Source organism: Diadema setosum, chromosome 16, assembly GCF_964275005.1.
Source record: "Diadema setosum chromosome 16, eeDiaSeto1, whole genome shotgun sequence".
NCBI classification, from domain to species: domain Eukaryota; kingdom Metazoa; phylum Echinodermata; class Echinoidea; order Diadematoida; family Diadematidae; genus Diadema; species Diadema setosum.
In genome coordinates, this window is record NC_092700.1 from 12,803,636 (window position 1) to 12,817,091 (window position 13,456).

Consider the following 13,456-nt stretch of genomic DNA (forward strand, 5'->3'; position numbering starts at 1 on the left):
GAAATATTCAACAAGCCATCAGCACGTATATTATTGTCATACTTAACCAAAATCTCTTTCTTGTTTTAACAGGACTCCTTGGGCATAAATTTACAATATTTCCTTGGGAGAAGATCATTACCAAGCTTGGCAGCAAGACAATGCAAACAAGTGTACCTTGAGCAAATTTGAACAAGTCAAACTTTTATTAATGCACTGTGAGCAAAATCAGTTGTGCAAACACAAATTGAGTACTGTCAGATTTGCTGTTTGCATGAGTGGCTCTACATAGAAAACCTGATTGATCAAAACTAACAGAGACACAAATTTTGATTACACAACTTCCTGTGTTGTCAAGTGCATGGTAGTGGATTGCAAATAATGTTGAACTCTGCTCAAGCTATGCAAGCTCCACCTCGGGACCTCTGACCATCATTCCTGGACAGGACGTCTGACCATCATTCCTGGACAGGACGTCTGACCGTCATTCCTGGACAAGATGAGGACAGGCAGTGTAAATGATGGAGAGAAGAGACAGATTGGTGGCAGCGGTGAGAAAGGAGGAGGAGAAGCAAGCAAGGGACAGGCTGGGAGTGAGGTGGACGATGAAGCAACCCAAAGACGAAGCAGAAAAGGCAGAGATTTTGACTCAGGTAAGAAACCCAACTTATCAACTACCGTAAAACCAGAAACATTCTTGCCATGAAATTCGAAAACCATGAAATTCAAGAAAGTTTCATGCACACAAAATTTTCTGGTTTTACTGTATTAGCTTTAGCTTGGACTAATGTAGTTCGTCCTATAGATGCCCCATATGTAACAAGTATGAATGAGAATTTGTAGTTTTTAAAAGATCCTACATGTTCAGGTACATGAGACTGTCTTTCAAATGTACAGAATGCATTGTAGAATGACAGTTGAATTCTCACCACCTCATTGAGTCCACTGTGCTTGACAACTTTTCTAATTCTGGATGTACAGCACAAATGGAGCACACCCCCGTTTTTAGTCCAGGGCATCAGATCATCAGATCTTTGTGAATCAGCAGATGTAATAAGTGAATCAAAAGAGTAGGTCTGTCAGCACTGTCATTGAACTACCACAAAACTTTTGCTCAAAGATTTTGAGAGTTTTGAAAAATTTACACAACATTTAGAGTAATAAAAACCACTGATTGTGCACGTCTTCATCAAAGCAAGAATCAATTTCTCTGATATTATGTACACAGAACTGTGAAGTTTCATCTTGAAAGGACTAGCTACTTTCAAGAGTTTACTGTTGCCTTTTTTTTTATGCTACAAATTTTGTATTCTTGCAAAATTCTTTGATACCACACCATTCCAAAAATGAAGAATGAAAACATTACCTGAGAGCAACCACATCTATACTATCAATTTTCTTAGTGCCATTCTTTATCACAGAGGGTATCAGACTAATGGAACATGAAGTGCTTTACAAATCCAACAACATGCAAATAAAGGCCCTGCTCATAAGATCCTGGGCCTTGTTGCATAGAAAGATGCTATCAAACATACATGTAAGTTGGGTATCAACCAATCAGAATCGAGTATTCAGAGAGTTATATTTGGTTGTCTGACATAGGTATGATCTCAACTTTTATGCAACAGTGCCCTGACGGATATCAATGGGTAGAAAATAGAAAATGACAGTCATTCAAGACGATGTTCAGAAATGATGCATATCTGTCTCGGTTGATGTCACTATTATTCTCAGATTCTTTTGTTATAGACACTTGAGATTCAACTTATTGAACAAAGAAAAAGGAAGTTTGGCTCTTGCATAAGCAAAGGCACAGGGTTGCTAATTGAAGTACAGCTGTTATATAATCTACACGTGTATCTTGCTTTAGTGCTGGAGTTACACATTACCACATTTTACTACATGTATCTCAAAATATATGTTATTCTGCTTGAATACCCCCTTTTCCCTATGTTAATTAGAATTAAAATCCTACTTTGTTCTTTCTCAGATTTCATAAGTATAGAGTCCTATTAAGTGCCGCATGTCATGGATCAAGTAAACATATCATTACTTAAGAGTTTATATGCTAACTTTTCTATCCTGGAAGGTGGGCAGTCTCCAAACAAAAGAGAAAGGGAGAGCAACTTTGTTTCTCGGCACTTTCTCTGTAACTTTGTCATATTCAAACAGGAATATCTCTGGATATGTCATATAGAGAGTTTCTTATGGTGGATTATACATATACTTCCAATCAAAAGTTAGACCATGGATTAACTGAATGTCATGTTAGAAAAAAAAAAAAGAGAAGAAGGAAAATCTGACTTGTCGTGCTGTTTGATGTGATGGGTCACATGTTTCATAGGATAGTCATAATATCATATATTTTGAATCAACTGATGTACACAAATTAACAACATGGCAAAAGTTGCCCTCCAATAACATATTTAAGGGAGTCAGGAGCTTTGCTTCTTTATAGGGGTAATGACTGTTCTTTATTCCATCTCTGTGGTCAGTGATAAAAAATTAAACCACAAATTGTCTCACAAGTCCCGTTTTGCAAAATACTCAGCTCTGGATATGTGTATGAATGTCGTATCAACTGCTACAGAGGGAGATGGTAAAACTATTTGCACTGATTTCTTAACAGTGCTATGTCCCGAGAGGAAGTCGAGGGACATGGCACTGTTGAGAAATCACCAAGGGCAAATAGTTTTACCGTCACCCGAAGGAAAGCAGTCGATATTTGTTTTATATCCCTCTCAAGCATTTTACTAGAGTGAAGACAAGGTTCCCTTTTGGAAATGTGCAGGCTTAACGTTAAATCTAGACCGTGGCAGTGCAGCAGTGCATGCAGCGCGTAGCGAACGACACCGCTAGCGCTGTGCTGTATGTATAGGCCACCGTGTATTAAACTGTAGTTGATTCCTACGAGCTACACAGCGTAGAACTCCAAGAGAAGGAGGTCCAGGACTAGAAGTAGGCCTAAAGCGGCTTCGCTATCCAGATCATCTTCAAAATTGGTTTTAGTTTATTAAAATAATTCCTAAACCGTACCTGATATGTTGTACTTCTGCTGCAATTTACGAAATTCCTGCGTTACTCGAAGCAGTCACTTTGTCAATTAAGCTGAACTGCATTGTTCACACACACAAGTATGCCATCGCACCACAGATTTCTGTGATGCCATTGGCATCGTGCTAGCTAGCCACCAACGACGCTTGCTAGCCGCTGTCGCTGGCATGCAAGTATCGCTACTACACGCACTGCATACATTCTAATTTGAGAGATTTAGATATCGATCACGCAATCACGATTGCGTGCAGATCGTGGATTCCCAAATGTACTATATTACGCTAGATACATGTAGTAAGCCTTTGCACCGCATCCAGCTGCTCATAGATAGCTAGTAAAACTACACCCTTTTCGTGCTCTGCACAATTATATTGCAAGAAACTTTACATGAGGGATGTTATATGTCTAAACTATCACATTTCTCTCTTGCTGTCTCTCTCTCAATCTGTAGGTGATGAAGGGAGGCCTTATTCTGGCCGAACCACTGCCTCTCTCGCTGATGAGATAGAGCTCCTCTCCAACAAGAAGAAAGAAATGCTGATGAAAGACAAAGGTTAGTTTTATGGCCTCTTAGATGTTTTTTTTTTTTTTGTGTGTATGATCATTTCTGTCGGTTTGAGTGACATGTTTGAAAATTCAATTTCAGCGCTGCACAAAAAATGATCACACAGACTCTCGGCTCCGAAATAATGACTAACATGACCGAATTATGTACTTTTATGTTGCACATACAAACACACTGCTATAGCTTCTGACCATTCGACCATTTAGAATTAAGGGTTTCTGGGACCAACACTGAACTAGGGATTTCTCAGTCGGTAGAGCACCGGGCTAGCATCCGGAGGTCTCGGGTTCGAATCCCAATGGATTCCCATGTTCTTTGCTCATTTTTCCACTAATATTTAAAATAGATACATAATGCTGAGTTGTATTCAAAGAAGAGGGGAAAATGGATCTCCAAGTTAGGGCTCTCTGAAAGATTTCAAGCCATTTTCCCACCAAAGACCAAAAATAGTTGACCAGTCAGATAGCAGACGCATTATCCGAATCATAGAATGATTGTGATTATGGTTTTTGCTTACTGAAGTCTGCAAGAATCATTGCCAGGGCAGTGGATTAAAGGCTCAAGTGGTACATGTACCCTGATCACTTAAGTGTGGAGACGCAAAATTATTAAAATTGTATTTTTTGGTGGGTTTTCCACAAGGGGGCCAAAAAGCATGACACCACCCCCCCCCAAAAAAAAAAAAAAAGAGAGAGAAGAAAACAGAGTGCTTTAGAGTTAGATTTTTGTCTTCTTTAGATATAAGTAGCACTCCTCAGTTGTAACAAGTGTAGGTATCTATAGAAGTACAGGTAAAATTAGTTGATAACACCTCCAGGTCATGCAACTTGAACTTGAGGTCAGGTAGTCAGTGTTAAGTTGTAGGCAACATTCAGTCAACTTGGTATTCCCTTTGGCTGCAGAGGGATGCAATGAAAACACAGCAGCAATTTTGATATTGTGAATACACGTATATACATATTTATCTTGAACTTTGTGGATCTGTTTCATCTGAAACACATGGAAAATACAGCACAGTTAATATCAGTGGCACTTTGGACTCAACTCAATTCATACATTTCCAGATGAATGATACAGTATAGCTTGTTTCTCCAGCATTCACTTAGAAACAGAAATGCATGGTTTTACTTGTGTGAAGAATATTAGGGATTGGGGGCAATATTCAATCCCTGCATTCACACTTCACGATTAAATATATATATTTTTTTTCTTTCTTTCTTTCTTTTTTTTTTGTCCTTGAGACTAGTAAAAACCATTCAGTGATGGGGTTTCCCCTTCACGTGTGTAGTGTATACACTGAAGGAGACATCCCCCTCATGCCCCCTTCCCCGCGGAAAAAAAAAAATGGAAGGGAAGAGAATTTGGCACACTGGCACCCATTTTTCAGTAAGCACACCTTTGAGCATTATGGGAATTAATTACTTTCCTGCGCCTTTTGCAAAGGATTTTTTACTGTAGCTCACTGTTAGTAGCACTGAAAGTAAAAAGAGAAGAAGCCAAGACTGCATCAGGCAAGAGACATATTGCCATGGCTTACCTCTCTCTGAGATTTGACTCAGGCTGGCTATGGTAACTCTGTTTACTTTGTTAGCAGTTGCTGAAGTGAGAAAGCCTTGACAAAGGCCATAACTTTCTTAGCCACTTTGTTTGGTTTCAGGCTGATTTAAACTTTGTGTGAACTGGGCTTCGTTGTACCAAAATTGTGATCAAATGTGATTTCTTCTTCTTCTTGTTCCAGTTAAGTACACACCACCATTGGCGTATTATTGTACTTGTGCTTGTCAAGTGCCCAGATGAAAAGTGCGAGTAAAAAGATCATTACAGATTCTATGTGCTGTTAACCCTAAAAAGACTGGGCTATTTTGGTAGCTCGAATGACTGGGGGGGGGGGGGGGGGGGCCTAAAGGGCCCCCCCCCCCTTAAGATCTCGGCTGTGGATCGCGCAATCGGAAATTTGCACAATGGTAGTGTGCGATGTAATCTACAAGATCGTTTATCTAAATTTTACAAAATAGTCTTCTTCTATTTTATTTTGATTAATTATGCTAATTTATGCGAGAAATAAATAAATAAAGCTCCAAAAGTGCTCATTTTTGGTCTAATTATTCTTTGTGGCATTCTTAGCAAATGTACTTGAAAAAAAATTCGGTATCAAAATTAATTTCTTATTTATTTTATTGTTTTATGAATTTCTTATGTATTTCTTTGTTTTTTCAACCTTTTGTTTTGTTGTTTTTTTTAACAAAATTTGTGGCAGATACTTTTTTAAGCATAATACTCCTAAAACAAATTGATTTTAGCCATTGAGAGTAAAAATAAGCATATTTATATGAACCATGGGAAAAAACTCAATTTGCATTGACTTTGTACACAAAATCAAATTTTTGAGCCATTTTCGGCCTCACGTGCATGTTCAAAAAGTTATGTAACTTCAGAACCGTACCCCCGGGCGTCACAAATTTGGTGTCAAAATGTGCGGGAAACTCGAAAGAAAAAAGTCATAGAGCATCGCGGCGAGAGCATTGCATGTTGCAGAGTAATCACGCAAAATGTCGAGGGGGGGCCTTTTAGGCCCCCCCCCCCCCCAGTCTTTTTATGGTTAAAGGGACATTCCAGACGATTTTCATAATTTCACATCATGTAGTACATAAATCGACAACTCCATGTATAGATTTGTGGAATTCATTGTGGTTCTTGAGCAGAGAAACAATACTTTGAAAAAAAATAAACAAATTACACTGAACAAGGATGATGACATAGGAGGTTCACATATTTCAGAAATGTAACATTGTGCTTCCAATACAATACCACTTGTTTGCGAGTTCACCTGTGTATAATCTATGCATGCCTTCTTCTTTTGTTCTGCTTCCTTGAGCCCCAACTCATGCATTCTTATTGTGACTCTGCCATGTCATCATCCTTGTTCATTGAAATTTGTTCTAAATTTTGAAAATATTCTTATTCTTTATCCCAATCATCACAAATTCTGAAACTCTGTCCTCAGTATAACTAATTTATAGTTGTTCAAATGTAAAAATCTGAAAATCATCCGGAGGTCTCCTTTAAAAATGACAGAAGAGGCGTAACGAGGCCTAATTTGTTGCACCCCCTGTTTGAAAATCTGTAGAGAGGTGCTAGTAATCATACTTGGTGGTAAAGAGTTCCATAGTTGAATTGCTTCAGGAAAGAATGTCTTCTGATATGTTTGGGTTCTGGCAAACAGGATTTGAAATTTGTTTGGATTCCCTCGTGTAGATGGTCCAATGGCTGGTATGAAGTGTTCATCCGGAATGTCAATCAGCCTGTGGATTATGGAGTATACTATGCACACTCTCTACTGAGCCCTTCTCTCCTGAAGAGTGTCCCACTGAAGTTGCTTCAGCATGTCAGTTATGCTGCTTGTCAGAATATCAAACATAAAGTCTCTGAGCATGCATTTCTGATTGGCTGAAAGCTGATTTAGGTTTGATTGTTTGACTTAAGTGTGATCATTGTAGATTTCTTGGGGAGACATCATATTCAAAGCTCAATGAAACTTGAGGCTGAATAAACTGAAGACATTTTGTGCAGTATTGTTGCATTATGACAATAGATGGCGCTCTTCATTGCATATTTGACAGACTTCTGGTGTTGCAGTGTTTTTAAGAACTCATAAGTAATATTTGGGTGTGGTTTTTTTTTGTGTGTGTGTGTGTTTGAAACCTCATTTGTTTGTGTTTTTTATTTGTTCATGTATGATTATTATATTTTTTTTCATCAAAGTCTGTACCAATATATGTAGCATTCTTGTTGTTAGCATATCATGAGTCTCTTCAGAACCTATTTTCTCATCCAATATCATCTAGAGAGTTACCATGTATGTAGTCAGTGTTATATGTGTGATCATTGAAACTTTTGTGATTTGGTCTGGAGAGCATTACATGGTCTCTGCTAATGCCAGTGCAAATATGATGTGTCCCTGTGGTATGTGACAGTATGAACCACACTATTTGGTCTACCATACAGGGAGTCATTGAAACTTTTCTTACATTAACAACTTTTTAATGTCACAAGTTTTATCTACTGCAGTTTGAGAGACAATCTCTCCCAAAGAGGAATTACAAAAATATGGAAAACGCTGAAAATATATGGAAGTATTGCTAACAGCTTTTGTTCACCTCAAAATTCTGACTTAACATCAGAACTTCAAAATTTCAGTAATATTGCCAGAATATGTCACCTACAGTACAAGACATGAAATAGGAATTTGGAAAGATATGTTTCCTTTGACGTGCAATATGAGATGACTCATAATTTGAAGAGTTATTGTTACACTTTCAGGAAAGATCTCATCATATTTCATTGATACAGAGCCACAAAGTGCAGAAAGAGTGACTTTGTCTCCAACTAACAATGTTCAGTGTTCATAAGTCAGTGTACACTGTACTTTGTTGACATTTGAAGTAGACTGGGCAAGTGAGTTGCATAATATACATGTAAGGAAATAATGAGATGCCATGCTAATGTCAGGACTTGAGTGGTTTGAGTGATGTCAGTACAAATATATCTAAAGATAGTTACATTGTAGCAAGACCTTGGATAGTGCTGTGAGATGTAGAAATAGAATTCACTGCAGAAGACTGATATGATAACAGCAGTTGAAGAAAGAGAGAGAGGAATAGAGAAATGAGCATTATGCACATGATTCCATCTGGGCTGGATTTGCTGTATTACTGGAACTCTGAGTCCTTTGTTTCACTGTGGCAGTTTGCATGCTTTGAGTTACCCTAGATTATGAATTTACCATCTCTAAATATATGCATAAAAAGGAAAAAGAGAAAAGGGGAGAGACCAGACACAAATTATGAAATGTCAAGTTGAATCCTAAGTAAGGCAAGCCTCCCTGTTGAAGCAAATCATGATTACCTTCATACTGAAATCTTATGAACTATCTATTGATAAATTATATGATTTTTCAAGTTAAGATTTCTCATAGAATATTTGGCTAAAAGCTAATGTATTATATACCATATGGAAGGTAATTTAATTGGCTATCAACCTGGTAGGTCAACAAAATGGGAAACTAACGCATGAGTGAACACCATTGTTTTTCTCTTCCAGGGCACATAAGTAAAAATTGCAAAACTGAACAAGTTGTCATTCATGTGTATGGGCTCTTCCATGGAACGATAAGAACAAACAACACATTTCACACAAAAAGAAACATGAATTAAGTTGCAAAAACAAACCTTTGATCTCTGTGATATCTTTGTGCTCACTCATGCGTAAAGTTTTATTTTTAATTAATCTATGAGCTTAATAGCCAATTAAATTACCTTCATTGATTTTCATAAAAATCTTCTATGAAAAATATGACCTCGAAAAAGTGTTTCCTTTCTTTTTTTGCTGAGTGCATGACATATCAAATATTGGACCTCCCTATTTGATACATTTGATTATAAACCAAAAAAGAAAAAGAAATACATGGTGTATGTCTACATTATTCTGAGATAGCAGATATTTGTGTCTGCAGTTTGGCTTTCCACTATCATTTTTGTATCAAGTAGAATGATAAATGGTACATTGTATGCCAGACATTATCATAAACAGAATCACCTTCTCTGTTTATTGAGTTTGGTAAAGCTGGCAAGAGTTAAAGCTCTTCATGTACAACACAGATACACATCATTGAACACAGTAACAGGTGGGAAATGATGAAGATAACATGAACCATCATGTATATTTCTTTGATATTCCACTGCCCAGAGACAGATGTATGGAAGCAGAGCATCCAGGAGCAGATTGAGCAGGAGCTAGAGCGACGGGTGAGAGATGCTTTGGAGACCCCTCCCCTGGAACGTATGCGCCGCAACCGATATCGCGCCCGCCTTCGTAAGCAGGAGCGACAGAAGAAAGAGGAGGAAAAAAAGTAAGAGCACATATTCCTCCTACTTTTTGCTCATTATGGCAAAAACCAGAACATTTTCTCTGAACTGAAAATAAAATGCACCCAGTGAAGACAAGGAAATTTAGGTTTTATTAAGGATAATTTTTTTTTTTCTAAATCGTCCAAATAAGAAAAGAATATGGGCTTCCTCTCATCTTTTTTTTTTTTTTTTTTTTTTTTTTTTTTATTGCAATCATCCATCATCTGGCATCCGGCATCCAGCATGCTTCATCCGGCATCTGCCATGCGGCATACATAAACTTTTTACATTTTCATCTTCTTGAAAACTCCATGACGGATTTTCACCAAACTTAGCAGCTAGCATCCTGAGGGGGAAAGGATCTCAATTTGTTCAAATGGGCACCATACCCCCCCCCCCCATTAAGGAATCTTTAAAGATCTTCTACTCTAGAAACAAATGATAGAGCTAAAGTTAAAGCTGCACATGAATAAATACATTGATGACTGGAGAGTCAGGTTTATTCCTTGTGGATCTTGGGATGTCTCAATCGAAGCCAAAATTTACATTTTCTTCTTTTTGAAAATGCTTAGTAAATTTTTCTCCAGTGCACGGGTGAAGGGGAGATGAAGCTCCAAAATTAAGTGTTAAGCTTAAAGTGATGGTACAGTATTGGTGAAGAAGAGAATTGGGCTTTTAACTTTTTGTGAGATAACAAGAAAAAACTTATAGAATAGTAGAGAGCATACCATTCAAGAGGAATTCAAAGTTTATTTGATGAAAATCAGTTTCGGAATGGCTGAAACATCCAAAAATAAAGTAAAACAATGCCATTGTAATAAAAGGTGGGTCCCGCCTTTTATTAGAATTGCTCTATTTTGGATATCTCGGCCATTTCAAAACCAATTTTCATCAAATAAATGTTGCATTCTTCATGGAATTACATGCCCTTTTATATTTCATAAGAGGTTTCTCATTATCTCGCCAAAAAATGTTAGAAGTCTGAAGTTGGGCCTCAACCAAACCTATACAATCCCTTTAAGTATGAGAGTGGTGCACATATATATGCATCATGAGCAGGCAGCAGCTGCGCACAAATGCCTCGCCTACTATGTGTACATATGCACTCTACAGTGTATACATACCGAACACATACTGTGAAGCGGTATGATATTCGCATTCCATGTAGCCATGTTCAGATGTATTTCTAGTCAGAGTAAAATTTTATGGCGCAGCAATTAGAATTAAAATTTATACTTATCTTACCATGACCCTGTGTCCACACGACCGTCGTGGGAAGAAACTCCGACCAATTTACCACGCCCTTCACGGGGATCACCGTGGAGGGTCGGTGTAACTTCCGGAAGTGGTAGCGCCGCGCACATTGACGATATGATTGTTTTTTACCTGCGGCATTTGTTTTCTCCATACTTATTGATGAGAATTTCTGAGTGCTAATATTCCATAGCTTCTTCGTCACGATTGGCTAGGTTAGAATTGTACTGCACGCTCACGTGTACACGCAAAGTGTCAACATTGCAATTTGACCCCGGAAGTTTTATATAGGTCATAAGGTATGTAAGTTCATATACTCCGAGGACTTGTCCGCACGGGCAATTTACTCCGACCGGCTGGTTGTGGTAGCAAGATACTCCTGAGAAAACTCAGGAGTATCTTGGTCGGAGGAAGCGGTCATGGTAAATTCCTCCGACCGGAGGAAGTTACCACGACCTTGTTCAGACGGGCACTACTCCGACCTTTCCTCCGAAGTTACTCCGACCAAAATTGCCCTCGTCTGAACACAGCTTGAGACAAATTCAACCACCCATGAAATTGTCTCGAAATTCCCGATTGGCAAAATATCTTGCCAACAAAATATATTCGACATCCACAGTAATTTGGTTTTGATCTGAAAAGAGATATTTACGATGTCTCTAGTTGGTAGAATAACTAATGCAAGGAATTCATTTTGTCACAACCAAAATAAGATGGAAAATAATTACCTCTAGAAACGTTCATGCCTAGGGTGGACGCTTCCTCAGTAAAATGATGTGATGACTTAAAATCCTCAGACTTGCCATCAGTGACGCAGCACAGACAAATCAAATGTGGTGTGCGAGTCTGAGGATTTCAAATCATCACATCATTCTACTGAGGAATTGTCTAGCATAGCTACGATAGTCTGTAAAGGTACTTTTCCATCTTATTTAGGTTGTGACAAAATGACATATTTGCATTAGTAATTTGGCTTTGTTTCCACAGTGATTTCCTTAGATATCTGATAAAGATGAAATCAGCTGTTTAAATCAGAAAATCATCTGTTAAATTGACTGAAATGAAAACCCCAGACAAATATTTTTTTTTTTCAAACACAGGTTGTAATGCTGTCATTCATTAAATAGGTACCTTGTATGGTATGCTATGTTTCATCCTTCTTGTGTGGTTCCTAAAGTTAACTTTAAAGAAAGATGAAACATAGCATACCATACATACATATGTAGCATAGCATACCATACAAGCCAAATTCCTAAAGTTAACTTTAGGAACCAGGCTTTCAACAAAGTAAAGCTTTCAACACATGTCTTCTATGACATGCCAATTTTTCCTACACATATTATTGAAAGTGCAAATATTTTTCATTGAAGTAATCTTGATGTATTGCTGTAATTGTGATGAATGCTGGTTCTCTATTTATTCCATATGACCAAACACTGCTGTTTCTATGAGACAGGTTTGTAGTTCAAATCACTTTTAGATCACTGCTCTCCAACTACCAAACTCCAGCCTGCTAATTCTCAGATTATATGGCATTTCTTTCTAAAAGGTCTCTGAGTCTGCAAGACTGTGAAAGTCATGCCCAAGCCTTGCCATCTCTCAAAGAAAGGTACCAGTGGAACGATCTCAACTCTACCTTCACCTACTACAACAGTGAGGAGGCACCCACGTGGTTTGAGCGTGAGATCAATGACAGAAGATATAGGGAGTTTGGTGAGCATGTTGAAGGCTGCTACACAGACATTAATGGAAACAAGGTGAAGTACGAGAATGGGGAAGAGCCAGATGGTGGTAGTCCTCACCACTGGAGGCACTCACTGCCATCAGGAAGCACAGATGTGACTGTAACCAGGGGTGAGCACCCGACTCCTGTTGCCAGGGATGGTGCGAGTCGTATCAGCCAGGTAGATGAAGAAGAGCAGAGGGCAATCACTCTGATTCGCAGGAAGACTTTCCACTGCTTTACTCAGGCTGGATTCAAGGAGGCTGTCCGTAAAGGAAAACTGAAACTCAAAAAGATAGCAGAAGGGAAGTATGTGGACAAGAATGGTGTGATACTGACTGCTGATGGACCCTTCTGGCCACCAGAGTGTGGACCCCTCTACCCAAAACCAGAACACATCAGTGGAGTCCCTACTGCTGCTGAGCCACTGTACAGTGATGGTAAGTCAAAGTGGGTCTACTGTGGAGTAAACCCTTGTGACTGCGGGTTGAAAATTCTTGTAATCCTAGGAAAACTCCTTTGATTAGTGTCCTCAATATCACACTCTTAGTGAGTCATCCAAAACTTAGCCAGCTTTTAAATATAAACTCTTAATTTTAATTTTTTTTTAATCAAAACAGTTTCAGGAGGCAATCTTTGTTGGTACAAACCAGTGTCTCTAAACAGAGATATCAATAGTTTATATGAAGCATTCAAACTCTCCTTCCATTGATACCTTGTCTATCAAACTATTCAGTGATATCAGGTGTTTATTGCAGTTATATTACTGTGATATCACTTACTGTGATATCAATTGCTTCACAAAGTACCCAGTGATAATTTATTCTGTGACTCATGATCTTTTCTAATCCAGTCCTTCTTGAATGCCTGATGTAACTAGGAGCCATTGCATGTATGGGTCAGTATTTGTCTTGGGGAAACCTGACAGATTGCAAGTGATCATAGTGACCAGCAGCTGCAGGAAGTCACAACACT

General features: G+C 38.4%; 1 protein-coding gene across 1 annotated transcript in view; it reads left to right on the forward strand.

Moving 5' to 3' along the window:
- The first annotated feature begins 478 nt into the window (after nucleotides 1–478).
- LOC140239404 (uncharacterized) overlaps nucleotides 479–13,456 on the forward strand; it is a 65,592-nt gene continuing 52,614 nt past the window's right edge. The window contains exons 1-4 of the mRNA XM_072319243.1: nucleotides 479–632; nucleotides 3,485–3,586; nucleotides 9,344–9,506; nucleotides 12,308–12,921. Coding sequence (XP_072175344.1) covers nucleotides 479–632; nucleotides 3,485–3,586; nucleotides 9,344–9,506; nucleotides 12,308–12,921 — 1,033 coding nt within the window. The remainder of the gene's footprint in view (nucleotides 633–3,484; nucleotides 3,587–9,343; nucleotides 9,507–12,307; nucleotides 12,922–13,456) is intronic.